This window comes from Bactrocera latifrons, unplaced genomic scaffold (genome assembly GCF_001853355.1).
Source record: "Bactrocera latifrons isolate USDA-ARS-PBARC rearing strain unplaced genomic scaffold, ASM185335v1 scaffold_144, whole genome shotgun sequence".
In the NCBI taxonomy this organism is placed as follows: domain Eukaryota; kingdom Metazoa; phylum Arthropoda; class Insecta; order Diptera; family Tephritidae; genus Bactrocera; species Bactrocera latifrons.
The window spans coordinates 654496-673466 of record NW_017534897.1 but is presented as its reverse complement, the minus strand read 5'-3'; the positions used below and the strand labels follow the sequence as shown (position 1 = coordinate 673466).

Below are 18971 nucleotides of genomic sequence, written 5' to 3'. Positions count from 1 at the left end.
TTACAGCAAATTGGCGTAGCAAATCTCTGTGAATATATACATATATAGTGCATACTTATGTTTGTTTGTGTGAGCGCCAAGTGCCGTAATATGGGGCAGTAGGCCTAAATGCCGGCTTTACGGTCATTTATCTATGTGTATAGGCAAGTAGAAAGTTTGTGTTGTAGTAGGTGCATGCTCAACTATTTTTTCTGCAACTTACAAACGTTATGTAATGTTTAGTGTGCAGTAAGTGCAATTTGTTATGCAGTTGCATGCAACTTAGCGCTGTGGTACTTTTATTAGTAAGCAAGGAAAATAGTATTTTCTGTTTGCCACAGCTGTTCTTTTGTAAAGTATTTGAAAAGCAGCATTTTTAAATAAAAGTAAATACTTTTTGAGGAAATAAGAAGGACTTCAGACAAGGCCCTCGAGAAGATTGCTAACATTTCTGTTACTCTAAATTAAAAAAAAAACGAAATTATAGAATGTAAGTCGGTGTCACCAAAGTTCTTTAAGCCGTTTTTAAGATCCCTATTAAGTAAATGTTAAAACGAAGCAAGGTTTTATTAAAATTTATAAAAAATGTTCCGAAAGTGAGAGTTGTTGCTTCCGGCTCAACAGTCTCATCTCCTTCTTTAAAACATGCCCTTAGCAAAAGGTTGGGTCTCTCACCGAAAGTGATCCTCTAGCTCTACGACACCATAGTCAGGCCTATTATGTTGTATGGGCTTGCAAAGAAACTCAAGAGCGTTCAACGGATCACACTCATCAGCATTTGTGGAGCACTAAAGTCCACTACACGCATGATACTTTTGGTTGGTAACACCAATAACATTACCGTCATTAAACAGACATCAAATTTTTCATTATATTGAAAATGTCAAATTCTGCACCAAAAAAGTGATGAAAAGTACTACAGAGTGGCATCAAATGCTTGTCGAGGCATTTGGTGACCATGGGCTATTAGAAACAATATGCAAAAAATGGTTTCAACGGTTCAGAGATTGACTTGATTGGAGAAATGATAACGTGAAAGACCACCAAAAAAGTTTGAAGACGCCAAAATGCAAGATATATTGTATAAAGATGATGCATAGAGCCAAAATCTAATGTCATCCGTGTTAAATGTTGCTCAACAAATAACGTCAGACTGTTTAAAAGCTATTGAAAGATCGAGAAGTACGGCAAATAGGCTCCACATGAATTCTATATAACACAAATGGAAAACTGATAAAACACTTTTGAAATTTTGCTTCAAAGACACGAAAGAAAATTAGTTTTGCATCAAATTATCACTGGCGATGATTTATTTATTTATTTTAAGAACCCTAAATGGAGAAAATCATGTTATAAGCCAGGACAACCATCAACGTTGACCGCAAAAACAAATCGGTTCGTAACCAGGCAATGCTCTGTGTTTGGTGGGATCAGAAGGGTGTACCACACTCATGAGGTACTAAAACCTGAAAATGTTATATATGTTATATATGTTATATATGTACGTACCAGACAACAATTGATCAATTTGAACAATGCATTGATCGAAAAACGACCAGAATGTGCCAAAAGGCACGGCAAAGTAATTTTGTTACACGGCAATGCAGCTGCACACAAAGCGAAGGCGATTCATTATGTAATCAAAGTACTTGGCTGGAAGTTAAGGTCAATACTTTGAATATATATATTTTTCTTAGACAATTAAATCTATTGTTATTTTTTTAATAAATAAAACGAAATAGAAAAATCGCATACAGAATTACTACGATGGTCGTCTAGCGCTAATTTCTACCATTATAATGGTACCATATGTTGTTGTTGTAACGGCAGAATTTTGCCGAGTTGATAGTCCTTGGCCGGATAGAAATCTGGGCTCGTCTGAATACATACACTTGACTGTCGTGGGACATTAGTGTCGTTTGCGTGTGAAAGCAAATAACTCCCTAGCTCCCTAGAAGAAAAAATTGTATGTGACATACTCGTATATAACTAGAGCACACATTTCCATTTAAAAATTATTAAAGCATATTTTTGTGTTTGGAATATTTCCGCATAATTGTGGGAGAGATTCATTAGCAATACGAGCTGACAAACTAATGAAGAGGTGTATTTAAGCAGAGCCTTCTGAAATGTGGCGCATACAATTGGCAAATGTTATATGTGGAATACGAATAAATTGCACATTATGCTGTAATGGAATGATGTATGAAACTGTAACGGCGTGCAAATGACTGCAGCGAATGTGCCACACACACACCTACACTTATAGCTTTGTGCACCTTTAGTTAAACATTTGCATGCAAACTGATTATTCACTTTGTATGCACTGACATGCATACTCACACACACACACACACACACAAGTGCGTATGTATTTGTGTGCGTGTGTGCATTGTAAGCTGTCTGTGTATTTTAGTTCTTCAATTTAGTTTAATTAATTTTGAAATTGATAAGTATGAATGCGACTGTGCTTTTGACAGGATGTTTGCTTAGGCACATGCTCATCAAGCGACAACGCAGGCGGCGTGAAGTAGACATGCAACAGTTAGTTCTGCATTCAACACAACCACACACATATGTAATCAACGCATGCAAGTGTATTTTGGTGTGTGTGTGTGTGCATATATTTGCCGCCTAACAAGTGTGCAGCGTTATGCAAATGCAATTAATATTTTCAACAATGCCAACATTTACTTCCGTTGACGCTCACACACTGCCATTAGCAGCTAACAAAGCCAACTTCTTAGCCTAGGTCTATGCTGCAGTCACCAACACCACCACCTTTATCAGCATTAAGCGCTCTTGCCATCACTATTATGGTTAACTTGTCTATATTAATGTTGTCTGCTCAATTCGCTCGGCTAGGTGACAGCTTTTAATTACATATGTGTGTGTGAGTGTATGTGTTTGTTTGAATTTGTAGATCTCTATTTACTCCTTTACGCTATCTTGCCACTATTGTGGTATATTGGTGGGCCAGCCGGCGGCGACAATCAAATACAAGCGCTAATGCAAAGACAAAGCGCTGCTGGCAAGGACTCAGCGTCTCTGTTTGGTATGCGCATCCTTTCGCCGGTTTAGCGTTAATTATGCTGCACAGTTTTCTCGCATTACACACAACTAACGGCTGATTGCTCGTTTATTGCCACGTATGTATTTGTCTTTCTCAATTACGTGCGCAAATATCGCATTTTTATTTTTTTGCCATTTTCCGACTGTTGCCACATGCGAGCTGCATTTGCTAAATTTACATCTCAAATATTCTAATTTAGCTTAAAGAAAACAAACGTTTAAAAGGAAATGTGACCAATTGGTCGGCTAAACAGTTTTCCAGCATCTGTGCCTTTTTGTAGTTGTAGTTGGCGCTGATGCACTCTCTATCTGCTGTTGCCTGCTTATACTGTCCATATGCTAGCCATGTCTTAATTAATTAAATGAGCCATAAATTTGCACTGCTTTTGATCGTTGTTTGTAAACCTTGCCGCGCAGACACTTTTAGTAGCCCATCGTAATACTTTTTCGAGATTAATGTGTTTAGTTGGTTTGCCAGGAAATTATTGTTTGCGCGTGTCATTAAATGCCAAATTAAGAACTGAAGAGCTGACTTATTTTATAGCAGAAATTTTAATGTAAACATGAGGTGCTCATTTGTCAAGTCTTTGCCAATAATTTCGCTAGTCATTTGAAATTTGGAATCACTTAAATTAGCGTATTCTTAAGATATCGATCTTTAAATGATATTTTGATCGGTCAATTAGTACGACTGTCATATAGACTATGGTGGTGCGATATTTGGAGATTGTAGCGTTGGTTTGGGTAATAAACTTGTTAATTTTCGTGCAGATATCTTGTCAATTAAAATTTTTTCTATACATGGACTTTTTTATATGATTTTTTAAGACAACTTCTTGGTGAGAAATGAATGTGTACAAAATTTCAGATCGATATCTCAAAAACTGTGAGGCTAATTCACGTCTATACGAACAGACGGATGGGGATGACTAAATCGACTCAGTTTGTTTTGATTAAAGATTCTAAATAAACAATACTTATTTATAGAAAATGTAAGGATTGAAATTTAGGGCTTACTACGAGAGAGAAGTGTATAGGGAGAAGTCGTTGAAGAATAGGAGCAGTACGCTTATTCATGGACGAGTCGAAGCTACGAGAGAATGTTAGAAAGGGAGTTTTTTGTAAAGAGCTCTCCGCCAGTCTTAACTTTAGACTATCGGAGCACTGTAGTGTTTTCAGGCAGAAGTGGCTGTTATCAAGGTGGCGGTAGACGTATTACTACGAAGCTTAAACTTTTTCAGAGATGTGAGCATTCATTCCGACATTAAGAGGCAATAAAAGCGCCGAGTTCGCTGCTGTACGCTGTAAGCTAGTACAGGACCAATGGACCTCACGTTCACTTAGCACTGTACATCCAAACCTCCCTTAGGGAAAGACAGTCGAAAATGACATTCTTCTTCTTTATTGGCGTTAGACACCACTTATGCGGTTATAGTTGAGTTTACAACAGCGCGCCAGCCGTTCTTCCTTTGACGCCAAGTTCTACTCCACCAGGTCTTTCCAACGGAGTGGAGGTCTTACTCTTCCTTTGCTTCTCCCGGCGGGAACTGCGCTGAATACTCTTAGAGCTGGAGTGTTTTTATCCATTCGTACGACATGACTTAGCCACCGTAGCCGATGTCTCTTAATCCGCTGAGCTATGTCAATGCCATCGAAAATCTCGTAGAGCTTGTTCTATCGACTGCGGTATTCGCCGTTGCCAAAGCACAAAGATCTTTTCATTGTCCACGCCTCTGCACCATACAACAGGACGGGAATAATGAGCGAATTGAAGAGTTTGGCCTTTATTTGGATCGAAGTAGCGTCTGTTAGCAAGAGTTATTCTGCGTTGGATTAAGAGGCTGAAATTGTTGTTGGTGTTAATACTAGTTCCCAGATAGACTTTGAAGTTGTGACTGTCAACAGTGACGTGGGAGCCAAGTCGCGAGTGCGACGACTATTCGTTTGATGACAGGAGATAGTTTGCCCTGCTATCGCTTACTACCAGACCCGTTTGCTTTGTTTCCTGATCTAGTCTGGAGAAAGCATGGTGCATGGTGCCTAAAGCCACGCTGATAAGGTCCAATCAGTTTGTTGACGATGGACTTTAATGTTTCCCACTATATGCTCGATGGAACCTTATATTCGTTGTTGAGAAGGCTTATCCAATGGTAGTTGGTGCAAGTTGTGGGGTCTCCCTTTTTGTGGATTGGGCAGAGCACACTTAAATTCCATTCATCAGCCGTGTTTTCGTCTGACCATATTCTACAAAGAAGCTGATGCAGATGCGTGTTGTGGTTCCGAAATAGGCAGTCTGTTTTCTCTGTTAAACGACACTCCTTATCGTACCAGCAGTTCTTTTGCCTTGTCCGAAAACCACTGGTTTCGTTTGCAGCAATACGTAAGGAGCTTGAAATGCCGTATGAAAGTTCAAATGTCCCGAATTGCTGATGAGTGCTCTCATTGACATTAGCCATCTCAATAAATTTGTTATACGCTCAAAGCGCTGTGTCGATCTGGCTTATGGGTTAGTATTTGGTGGTAGTATTAAGTGTGGGACCACAATGATCCGGTGTCGAAGCTGTCCAAGTGAAGTTTCTCTTGGGATTAACCTTGTAACTCAACCTAATCTGTCATAAGGGATTACTAAAATGTTTTGTCGCAAAACGAAGTTTGCAAACCCAAAAGATTAAGCGCATCACAAGCGTGTCAGAGCACTTTTCAGCGCAGGGTTGCGCAGTCAGTTTGCTTGAAAAACCTTTGATCAATTATTTACTCTCCAACTCTTGGTTAATCAATTTTCAAATACTCTAAGGTGATTGGAAAAATTTACAGCAAAAAAAATTATTAAATATTCAATTTCTAACTTTTTATTAAATTTATCAAGGTTGACAATAGGAAGCTCGGTAAGAAGTTATGAATTAGAAGAATGCTAGAATTTTTTCCTGATGATTTAGTAAAAAAATTGTTGAGACTCCCAAAATCACGATCATTTATAAATAATTAAATAAATATTTCTCGACTGTAATTTAGGAATATTCTTTTTATACCTTTTTCAATTAATATCTATAATAAAGGAAAAAATATTTATTTACTAATATCCTTCTTTTATACAAGATCTATAAAAACATGAAAAAATAAAACTATGTACTCCATCGACTTAACATCGTACGCAACTTTTTATGCCTCTAACGTCTAAACACTCGTACATAGTATATACAATGCGCTGATTGCTTGCTCTCTCTCCCCTAACTAACTTTATAACTCACTCGCTAATTTTGTTGCCATCAAAGCACTATTTAATGGTAGTACCCTACTTCTCGGCGGCAATTAAAACAAATTTAGTTGATGGTACTTATTTTGGAGCATTAATGGGTCCATTTGCCACACTTAACGTTAATTGAAGCATCGACATGTTGCAGCTGTGGCACACAAACCCAAGCACTCAGTAAGTACATGCAACATATTTACGAAACAGATAAATGAGCTAAAATTAAAATTTACAAAAACTTCCCAGAAGGGAGGAAAAATATCCCACTTTACGAAATATGTGCCACAAGCAGAAACGCACTGCATATAATGCATATGCATATTACATATGTAAGTATACAAATCAGCTCAAACTAAGCAAACAAGTCAAGTTATTAGTGGGGAGGAGGAGTTGCAAGTCCAAAATATATGAGTGCCACCTGATTGAACGGAAAGTGGAGCAGTTGATTGGAGCTGCTCCAAATGTTTATTTACTTTACTAATCAACCGTCACTGGCAAAGTGCATTGCGTCTATAAAGCTCTGCGAGTCGATTACCACTTGCGCGTTGCATGCAACCGCATTAGTCACAACAACAAACGAAAGATGCACTCCAGGAATAGTGCCTCGGCAGATAGCTGCTTGCTTAGATGGATCTGCAATGCGCCCTTTCCCATGCCACTTGTTTCATATTTACGAACGCCGCGGCTGCATAGCACACTGCAGCTCTTAATGTGTGGCATATGCACCGTGGCAATTGCACGCACAATTTCCTTTGCATTTACGCTCCACGCATATGCGTATGTATGAGTGCGTGCCACAATAAAGCAATAAAACGCGCAGTGCTTTTATGATTTCGAGGAATCCACTCTGCCGCAAATAGCGGAAAAATTGAGCGCTAGAAAACGTATTTGTTGCATTATCAATACAGTAGTTGCGCTGCTGCTAAGTTACTTCATTGCAGCGAAATTGTGTAAGAAATCTTCTTCTACGCGCTTTGCATGCGTCAATCTGCGGGCGCGGCACTTACATATACATTATACGTGTTGATGTGTGCGCGCATGAGAGCGCTGCGGACTTATGTGTCATGTGCCATGTGTTTGCTTGTGTTGCTGATAGGCTCCGCGCGTGCATCCACTCATAAATTATGAGCTACGTCCTGACTTGGCTGTTGGCCAACTAGTCGGGCCTCCACCCCTGCCACATATTTCATCCGCTTGCCGCGCGCGCCTGAGTGCAATGCATCAGAGTGCCTGCTCTGGATCGCGCAGCAACGAATGCTGCGGCAAGCGCTTGGCTGATTGTGGCACTGCATTGTCGTGCGCCTGTGCCCCGCTGTTGCGCTGTCATTGATGGTGTTCCATTACAGCGTGGCGCACGCATCCCATACTATCCTATTTATACGCGCAATTGAATCGCATCCGAAAACGGACACAAAATTGGGTTTGCGCGTCGCGCTGCAGTCACTAAACATCTTTGTTATTGCTTTATATGCAATTACTAAATTTCGAAACACATACACTCACGTACATACAAATGATATTATGTGCGCTGTATAATCACATTCACTTTCGCAATGCGCCCAGCAACGCTGTGTTCGCCAATTCATTTGCCGCGTCCATGCCTTTGCTATTTCAGGAACGCGCCTAGGCGCTCCCTGTTGCAGTGTACGCCAGCGGTTGGCTTATGTTGATGAAGAGACATCTGCATGTGTGTGATGATATGGAGTTCTTGCCGCGCTCTTGCCACATACATACTCGTATATTTGTGTAGTAAAAATAAAATTTATTATCGCATCTTGTTCTGCGCGATTTTCTTGTTTTCTTCCGAAAGTTTTAATTTTATTGAGCTCGTTGTTGTTGTAGCATTTAATGTTGCATTCTGAGCGCTGTCCTCTGTCGCTGGTAATATGAGCACTTTTTCTGCCAGCAAGCCATGCGTGTGTGTGGTGGAGCTACAAACATATGTATTATTTGACTCTGTGACCGCGTTAGTTTGCATGTTGTTGTTGTTTGTGCGTAATTTCTAGAATTTTATTACATTTATTTGTTTGCCTTTGTTGCATACATTTTCGCATGGCTCCGCTGAGTTAGCCCTCTGAGCTGCTTTCAAAAACGTTTAACTTGCCGCCACCACTGCCGCTGCCACACAAGTAAAAGTCCCCACAACAACAATTGCAATCAGCAGTTAGCTTGACGTCCTATTGCTTTAGTGATTGATGGTTGTTGCCACCAACTTTACACTAGTCAATTCATTTTTATGGCATTTTGCAACTACTCGGGAAGCGAGTGTAAAAAAAAAGGCAAATCGGCAACTTGGAAATACTTTAGATCGCGTCGGGCGTGCTCGTAAATACCAACTAACCATAAAAGTGTTTGGGCGCGTATGTAAATATGTGTGTGAGAACTAAATTTTTCTGTCTCTGTGCAGAAGTTGAAGACAAACAAGCGAATTGGAGATCATAAAATTTCTTAATCATCTGAGGATTTCATTGTAAATAGTTGTTGTGCCGCAATACTTCTCCGCGGCTCCACGCTACAACAGTTTTACGATAATTTGGTAAATGCTGCGAACATTCGGATTTGAGGCTGTGCAAGTTGCTCCGCTTTACATTGTTGGTGATGCTAAATTATTTTTATAGTAGTCAGTAGAGCAAATGATTACCCCATATACATTCGTGGCTCTCTAGAAGTAGTGTACAACTTTTCTCTCTGTCTTTAATTTACTCTCTGTTCTCTAATTTTACTCTTCTAGCACACCGCGAATCCTCAAAGATAGGAGAAATACCATCGGCGGCCCTATAAAATATATACAAATAATCAGAATATTTTTGGAAAAGCCTTATTCTTCCCAACACTCAGCTTATTTGTTGAAATCGACGATATTGGACTACTATAGAATATAGCTGTAATCTAAACTGAGTCCTTGTTTGGAAAACATTTTCATTTGGCAAGCGTCTTCATCAAATTCGACGTGAATGTCTATTATACGACATATGAAAAGGAAAGTAAGCTCCATGGATTTTTTTTATTTTAAAATGTGTAAAGAAGTTTGAAAGTAGGAATTCAAGGAACAGTCATCCGGAAGGATCCCAAACAAGTCTTCTAATAGAATATATTCTAGATTTTCATAAACAATTATCTAGATTAATTTACAGAATATCCTTCACACATATTCTTGAAACAAATATAACTGTAGTCCATCTATTTTTCGTCTATCTTGGAACCAGCATTAACGCAAACAACATAATAACTCTCTCTGCTACTTCTGACTTATTAGGAAATTGAGAAGTACAGTCACTCAAGTCACTCATCATCGCCGTTCTGCTATATGGTGCAGAGGTATGGACGATGACAACAATTAATGAGTCGGCGGCAAGAGTTTTCGAAACAAAGGTTCTGCAGAAGGCAGTACCCGCCGACGGAAGTAGAGAAAGAGGAGGCATGGACTTTTTTTTCGAATATTGTGAATGTACAAATTTTTCAAGACATCATTTAACAGTTATTTTAACTGAAATGAGAGCAATATTTTTTGTTTTAAGTATTTTTGACTTGTTACGTGAATATATAAAAATACATATACAAGTATGTACATGCAAATACCGATACATATATACCTATGCCATAAATTTTTTCGCCAAGCTACCTACTTGCTGTGGTTTTACGATCAAAGTGCCGCTACTGCTCCGGTGTTAGGCCCGCAGCAAGGGATGACACCGTTTTTACCAGCAATTTCGCCATTAAAGTCGCCGTGTAGACATGTTGCCCAAAGCGGCGCAACACCAACAACGCATAGCATAGCATCGTAGCACAGTGGCATGCAACAGGCGAACACTTCGGCGTGCTATTGTGTCACAACAATAGTCCTTTTGTTATACCTGTGTGCCACCAAATGCTGCAGTTTTGGTTTTTTCCACATTTTTTTATTGCTTTCGCCGCCGGTGCTTCTAAAGAGCGACAAGCGTGCCGCTTGTTGTTGGCTGCCTGGCTGACTGTTGTTGCCATTGTTGGCAATAAAGTGTCACTTGGCAAAATTAAGTAGGTGTTGGCTGCTCGGCGGAATGAAATCTATAAGAAACGAAACACCAGCAGAAACAAAAACAAGGCGCGAAAAAGTGCAGCAAAAATAGCAAGAACTGGGCTGCATGCCGCTCCACAGCGGTCATGTTGCCTGTGGCAATAACACTCCAAACAAACGATGCATATTCTTATCGCATTAACGTAGTTGTTGTTGTTGTGGCTTGTTGTTGCTGATCTTTGCGCGAAATAAAAACACTCAAATTGTTATAATATTAATGTTGCTGCGCCACTACTGCCAGCCGCTGGTTTTGCTCTTAGCGTTGTTGTGGCATTCGCCTTGAGCGCTTGCCCCCGCACAATTCGCAGCATATTGCAAATTAAATTTGATAAATACTCGCGGTGGCGGCAACAGTTGACTGCTTGTCGCCTAAGATGTGCCAAATGCTGCTCTAGGTTATGGCCCCCCAGTGCTCTCCAGGGGGCCAAAGGGGTTCACACATATAGTAAATGGCGGCAAAAATAGACGCAACAAAAAAGTGTTATTGTAATTTATTGTTTCGTTTAATTTCTGGTTGAGTTATGGTTGGAAACGCGTTTTATGCAAACATTTTTCTGTATAAGAGCACAGTTCCTGAAGGTGCTTCTCTTGAGGGTATACATTTGTATTTAAATATTAATCGCTGAGCTTCTTTACGCCTTCTTGCCGTTCCATACCAAACGAGGCTTCAGGCAAGGGGACTCTCTATAGTGCGACTTCTTCAATCTGCTGCTGGAGAAAATAATTCGAGCTGCAAAACTTAATTGAGCAGGTACTATCTTCTATATGAGAGATGTTGCTATCATTGGCTTCAACAAATTCGCCGTTTGTTCTGCTTTCTCCAGACTGGATAAGGAAGCAAAGCATATGGGTCTGGTAGTGAACGAGGACAAGACGAAATATCGCCTCGTACAAACAGTCGTCGCACTTAACACCAACAACAATGTTAGCATCGAAATTCAATGCAGAATAACTCTTGCCAACAGGTGACACTTAGGACTGACTAGACAATTGAGAAGTAAAGTTCCCTCTCGACGAACAAAGACCAAATTTTACAAGTCACTCATCATCACCGTTCTGTGGTGAATAACTGTAGTCAACTGCTCAGGATTAGTAGCCTTATTATGAGATTTCTGCATACTATCGTATGGATTAGTAGTAATCAATAATACTTTGACGCATTTTTGATGGGATCTCGTAGTTCCCAGCATATTTCTGACATAGAGCTATTCACTTCATCTTTTTCTCAGGGACATTCCAAGACTTTTAGCTTAGTATCTGCTTATACTAATGCAGACTGTCATATATAACGTGAGTCCGGATGCATGTAGATCTTCCAAAAGAAAGCTCATAAATACATAGATTTTTTGTTCGCTGGTCTTTTGCCTTTAATTCTTCTTCTATTTAATATTACGCTGGTGATTTTGGTGTTTTCAAAATGACTTTTTTACTTGCGTATACACACGTGCATCCATACATGGATTGAAGCCTTTAAGTTTGCCTTCAATATTTCGTATACTCTTTGTATGTATGCATTTATGCTTTTGTGCCAACTCAGCGCCCAATAAAAAACCCTAAGGACATTAATTTATGTGCCTCGACTGTGTCTGTCTCTAAATTGAAAAGCGGGGTTGAAGGGCAGCAAAACAACCAGGCACGTTGTTGGATTTCCTTAAGAAAATATGTGTGAGTACAATGGAGAAATATAGAGATAATAACAATAAAAGATGTGAGCTGGTGCAAATGTTGCGAAAAATTGATTGTTGCCTTGTAAGCAAACACCTAAATCAAGTTGCGCGGAAGTCGCGTAGTTGGGATGGCGCCGCCGTATGACGCGCGCTGCACAGGGCGTTTGCTGTTGTTGGTGTTCGAAACTATAACGAGAAGGTAATGTGGTTTGCTGATAATAAGTTTACGTTGATTTTGGCAAAACAGCGCGCTCATAAGTTATTCGCAGTTGGAAAATAATAATGCATATAAACAGATATACATATATATATACAAGTCGATGTGTAGACGTGTTGCGGAGAAGTTTCGACAACATGATGTAATAAGTTTCCAAAACCAACAACAGCTTTATGCGAACAAGTTACATGTTTGTACTGAATGATGGCTTGGTTCAAAATACTACATTTTACTGGATTTCTGCATTTTTTTCTTAGAAGATCCTCTGTAGTCTCTAGTTTTTATAGATTGGTTAAGTATGTTATGCAGTCTTGAGTTTCAGATTAATATTATAATATTGAAATCATTAGGGTAGACACCGCTTACACGATTACAGCCGGGTTATCAACAACGCGCTAGTCGATTCTTCTTTTCCCTGTCCTGGCCAGGTCTTTATCCACATCATCTTCCTAACGTAGTGAAGTCTTCCTCTTCCTCAGCTTCCACCGTCGCGACGGGCGGGTACTGAATCGAATTCTCTCAAAGCCAGAGTGATATCATATAGCAATGTCGCGGCCTATCTCGTAGATAGATACTCGCTCATCGAGTATCACTGTTGTCAACGCGCAAAGAACCACAGGACCTATGTCCTTGTTGATTTCAAGGGGACATTTGACTACCTAAGCTGGGAAAGAGCAGTGCAACGGTTGAAAGAGCTTGGCTGTCCGGAAATTACTCTTTGGCAGAGTTATTTTTCGGATAGCAAGGGCTCTTTAGTCGGCAATAATGGGAGTGCGGAGATTGGAGTGATTCGTGGTTGCTCACAGCGCTCCATATGGTGATCCATATATTTGTAACCTTATGATAGACTCTCTGCTTGGCAGCTAGAGCCACTCTGTAAGTGTTGTGCCTATGACGACCTTCTACTTCTGCTCGAAGGTCGCTCGCGGGCTGAGCTAGAGCGGGGGGAAGACAACTCTTAGATAGTAAATACTCGGGGTTTAGGTGTGGGATTGGGCAAAACGGTGGCAATGCTGTTTAAGGCAGATTGTCGCCGGTTCGTTCACCGATTGTCCGGGTGACCAGGGTCAGCATCAGGTAAATGACGCAAGTCTTGGGGTCCCAAAAACTCCTCTCAATACAACATTGTATGATGGTTGCCTATTTGGCTGTCGCACCGTTTCAATGGATGCTAAGAGGTTCTGTTAGGTGCCTCTCCTTTTGACCTGATCGTCATACAACGTGCTGTTGCATTCAGCATAAGGAGGGGCTTGAGTGCGTCATTACTGCAGATTGATTGGATTTCCGATGACGAGGTGAAGAGAAAGTGATATGTAGGGAGCAGGAGGCTTCTAAATGATAGGGTCCGGTATAGGTGGCAAGACCGTTCGGACAATAGTCTTAATGGTCGAGTGACTTATGAGTGCAGTCGGGACGTTAAGTTTGTTGAATGTAACCCAGACTTCAGATTTTGTCGGAGTCTGGGTTTGCTGCTTACGAAGTAAGGGCCCATGAATACATTTTTGCATCAGAGGCACATATCTGATAGATCGGGTTTTTTTGTGGATCAGCTGTAGGGGACTTTGTGGATTTATTTGTAGAATGCCCAATGTACTCGAACATTAGGGATCTATGTGGTATGGGGACTAGCTGGACTAATGAACGTTTTAGGTTTTTGAGGTGTGATCTCCATTAGTCGGAATGCCGAACAGTTAGGGTCGTTTGGGCGTGAATTATTTATACGGCGAAGGCGATTAAATGGGGATGAATTTGGATTGATATAGTTATTTTGCGTATTGAGGGTTTAATTTCTCTCCTCTCAAAATAATTTTTCAGTAATGGGCGTGAATTTCGCCGATTAATTTTTAAGCTTTCAGTCAAATACAACTATGTGGAGTATCCATGAAACTTTTACAACAAAGTACTTAACTGAATAACACATCGGATGAGGTAAAAGTAAAGTATAATAGTTTTTTGTATGATTGAAACCGCGTTATTGATACATTTAAGCATGAAAATCTATTTTTCAACCCAACTCAATACACAAAATGTGACCAAGTAAATCCGATTGCTTTTGTCAATTGCTAAGCACTTATCAGTTAAGCAGTCACCCGGCAAGGACAGCAAGTGTCCTGGCGAGGTGACAAAACGGCACAACCAACAGTTGTAGGAATTGCAGCAACATAACCCCAAAAGATATATTTCCAACACACAGCGTGTCTCATATGATACTACGACACACACTTTGCACCCGGAATTGCAGTGGACCGCCCGCTGCCGTTGGCATGCGTGTGACTTTGTCGAGGCGACGAAGTGTAACTTATTATTTCGGTTTAGATTCTACTGATTCGACATTTTTGACGATTTGTAGCGTGGAACACGCAGCAAGCGAAATTAAATTGGCAACAGACCAACAAAGGCAAGAAACAAGCACAGTAATGGCGCAAGCAAAAGCCACAACACATATATTAACACAAAATATATGCACAAGCAATCAGATAATAATAAGAATAAGGAGTAGTGGAAAATAAATGGAATTAGAAAAAAAAAACACTTTTTTTGCTTTTAATTTTTTTTTGTTTTTAAATATGCGCATTGGCAAATTGCTGCAATTCTTTGTTGTTTGTATTGCATATATGTGCTACATACTTGACGTGCGCATCAGCTAAGTTGCGCGTAGCGGTACATTTGTGGCAAACACCCATAATCGCATACACTTGCTAACAACTGCGTTGCGTTAGGTGTGCGGGCATATACGTGCACTGGTATGTTCGTTTGTGTGCATGCCAAGGCGGCACACTGTCTGTGCCATAATCATTTTTGTTGTTCTTTTAATTTTTCTACATTTTAATTTGCAAAAATTGTCTTCTAAGTTCGTTGGCATTGCCAAAGCGTGCATATGGCGTTTTTGTAGCAGTCGGCGGTCTGCGGTCGCTGAGCGAATTGCGCACAGGAAACAGTGCGCCCTGAGTTATGCAGTGTTCTAAATTTTTGCAAATAATTTTTTTTTCCACATTATAGTATTTTATTTGCACACATACATGCATTGTTGTGTTTATATTGACAACATTTGATTGCTGCGAAGCTTTATTTGCTTAAAGTATATTAGAAATAGGTGACTCATCGACTAAAGCGTTATTATAAGGGAATCACATAAAGTGGTGCCAAGTAAGACAGTTCAAAGAATTACCAATAAAGTTAAGAAGAAATCTTTATTAGTTGATTCTTAAGTTCGTGGAGCATAAATAAGGAAATTCGAAGTAAATATTTACTTATCTGTGAATATATGTAAGCGTAACAAACTGTAAGTGAGGCATCATGACTCACAGCCATTACAGATCTAGATATATGGTATAAACATACACACATACTTATTTCTGGATATACAGCAGCTTGGTGGTAGCCCCAGCTTAACGTTTATGATCGCCTCCAAAGATGCTCACTCACACGCGGCTGGTCAGCGGCAGTTCCCATCTTTGCCACCGCGAAAAAAGCTAATTTAAGCTTATCTTACTTTTTGTCTTGCAATTTGTTTTGACTTGTTTATTTGTGTTTTTTGCTGTTTATGAAGCGTGCGAAGCCATAAAAATTAATTAACTACATACATGCCACATGCCCGCGTCTTCGGCATGCACTTGTCGACCGTCGCCTGCGCCGGTGTTGCTGGCTGGCAATGTCAGTGACAGTGGTTGTTGTGGCATTTGCGGTTGTGGCATGCAATGAAAGTGCAACTTGTTGACATACAAAACAATTCGCTGCCTCCCTTCGGTACACAAACGCACAGATGTAGGTCTTCTCTTAAATTACTTAACTTAGTTTTTTTTTGCTTGCATATTTATTTATTTTTTTTCTCTTACTGGCAACACATGACTGCGTACATAGCTACATTCAACAAATATGCGCTGAAATTGTTGCTGCTTTGCTGATAAATAAATTTACTAAATCATTTGTTTGCTGTTGCTGTGAGGCGCTGTGTTTTCTTATGCTAAGCGCTGATCCCACAGATAGCAACAAATAAAGGCGAGCGATAAAACATACATATAAACATAAATGTGTATGAGTTACTAAGCCTTAGTAGCTGTAAAAACACATATAAAGATAAAAGTTTTGAAAAGCGGCGATCAGCGATCGTTGTTGATGGCCAAAACAAACTTATTCGTATGCATTTGCATATATACAGTATTGGTAAAATTAATAGTGACACTTCGTATCAAGTAATTGAAAGCACAATATATCTTCAGTTATTGGAAATAGTTGTATCTGTGTGTTCCAAAAGGCTATAAAATTACATAGAGATGTATGTATTCCTATGAAAGTCAATAATGGAAAAACAATTCTGTTCGATGTATATTTTTGTTTGTTTAGTAAATTGATTTTCGCCTCATCTTTGTCCAAACAGTATTTTATTTTAAAATTACTTTTTGTTACACTTTAAAATTGTTTTTTTTTTGTTTTTTGTTTTTTTTTTTAACAATTTTGACCGTCATGCTTGTGGAGCCAAACACTTTTTAACTGGTTTTGTTGAGTAGTGTTAAAAAAAAAATTTACCTCTTCTCCTTCATCTTTGGCGCCACAATCGTAGATCGATCTGGGCTGAGAAAAATTTCGACAGTTGCCCTTATTTTCCATTGGATGCGTAGGCGTCTCTGCTTCCATTGTCCACCCATGGGTCTCGAATCGAAGGAGCTTTTCGCTAGAGCATTATCTTTCAAGCGTATGGTTTGGTTTAACCAGCGCATTCGTGAACTTTTACACTTCTAACGATACCCATGTGACCTTAAAGCTCATAGAGTTTGCGCTTCCATCTTCTTCGGTTGTCATCGCTCAAGCAAATTGCTCCAAAGGCCTTGCGAAAAACCGTTCTCTCGAATGCTCTTACTATCTTCTCATCTCAATTCGTCTTCGTCTATGATTCTGTGCTGAATAAAAAGACGGTAATAATAAGATACTAAGTGATATGCTTGACTTACCAATTCCAAAGTAGAACCTGTTTGTAAGAGTTGTTCTGCATTTATCTCCAGACCTAGACTGCTGGCGGTATTTATGAGAGTTCCGCGATAGACAAGGTTCTTCACTTTTTCAAACTTATAGTCGCTGACAGTGATGTAGTTCCCTTAGTGCGAGGAATGGTCTTCTTATACTTTACCTGTCATCGTCCACCTTAAAACTAATCTCTTTCGCTTTTGATTCTAGGCTAGAGAAAAGGCTGTGCTGACGGCTCTGTTGTTTAGACTTATGATGCCAATGACATCTGTGTACCCAGAATCTTTGCATTTTTAGAGTAGAGAGTACAGAGTATCTAAAACTCGTCTGGAACCGATTCACTCGGAGAAGTCATTTCTGATTTTGATACAGCTGATGGTCAGCCCTGTCAATGATGTTGAAAACGGCTTTGAAATCGACAAACTACGATCGATATACTTTGTCTGTATGAATACATCTTACATCTAGTAAACAAATAAAACTTTTGGTGAAGGGATAATAATAGGTTTACTAAAAGGAAATATATATTTAGCATAGCTGGAATGATCCGATTTGGTTCAAGTATGCTTTGTTCTATAACTAGTAGCCATTTTGAATACAACTTCGTAATACTATCGTCCCTATAGGCAATGAACTGGGACAGCCGATTTTCACAACCTTCATAACCAAGCCAATTTTTTATCAGTATAATTACTGTTTTTCATAGACTCCCTAGACCCTGTACACGTTGTATTAAGTTACTCACTCTTAATCACGAGAACCATAGTCTTCAGAAATGGATCGCTCTTGAGTGATTCAGCAACGACCAGCAGATGGAAAATAGGGAATGTGGTCCCCATTCTACATTCCACTTAAATCTAAAAAAAAGTTTTTTTTAAATATTATAATTTTTATGAAATTGTGACTTACACCAATTTATTATTCTTTTACTTCGTTACAGTTCAACAGCCTTGATATTATTCATCGTACTCTACTGTGTTCAATCCTCATATTCCAGATTCGTAAGTTGATTTATTTGACCATCTCCGATCTTCCGAAAAAAAAAACAAAATATATATTATAATAATAAATAATTAACGTGTCTCCTTTAGTATGGAACGCGACATAAAAGACAATATGGCGCTAATATGTACCTACCAGCGAGTTATATAGTGCCGGGCGGAGAGGGCGACGATGCCGCCGAATGGACTGAATGGAGTTCACCATCAGAGTGTTCACGCACCTGCGGAGGCGGTGTATCGTTTCAAACACGCGAATGCCGGCGATTAGCGTAAGTTGAAGTCTACACAAATGCCTGGCGAGTAAATAATTTATGACACATCATTTGTCATTGTAGACGCAATGGTGCACCGATATGCAAAGGTGGCAATCGCAAATATTTCTCCTGCAATACACAAGATTGCCCCGACGATGAGCCCGACTTTAGGTTACAGCAGTGTGCGCGCTTCAATCGTGTACCTTTCGATGGCGTCACCTATGACTGGGTGCCATATACAAATGCGCCCAATCCGTGCGAGTTGAATTGTATGCCGGTGGGCGAACGTTTCTACTATCGCCAGAAAGCGAAAGTCATCGATGGCACACGTTGCAATGATCGCGATCTCGATGTTTGTGTGGATGGTGTGTGTCAGCCGGTCGGTTGCGATATGATGCTTGGTTCGAACGCCAAGGAAGATAAATGCCGCAAATGTGGTGGAGATGGCAGCACGTGCCGCACCATTTCGGACACCTTAACTGCCAATAACTATCCAGTCGGTTAGTTCTTTTAGT

At 39.9% G+C, this 18971-nt stretch overlaps 1 protein-coding gene across 5 annotated transcripts in view; it reads left to right on the top strand.

The window, feature by feature from the left end:
* LOC108965658 (papilin) overlaps positions 1-18971 on the top strand; it is a 55996-nt gene that overhangs the window by 24197 nt on the left and 12828 nt on the right. For all 5 annotated transcript variants that reach the window (XM_018928211.1, XM_018928208.1, XM_018928209.1 and 2 more), the window contains exons 2-4: positions 18142-18202; positions 18293-18471; positions 18538-18956. In XM_018928211.1, coding sequence (XP_018783756.1) covers positions 18142-18202; positions 18293-18471; positions 18538-18956 — 659 coding nt within the window. The remainder of the gene's footprint in view (positions 1-18141; positions 18203-18292; positions 18472-18537; positions 18957-18971) is intronic.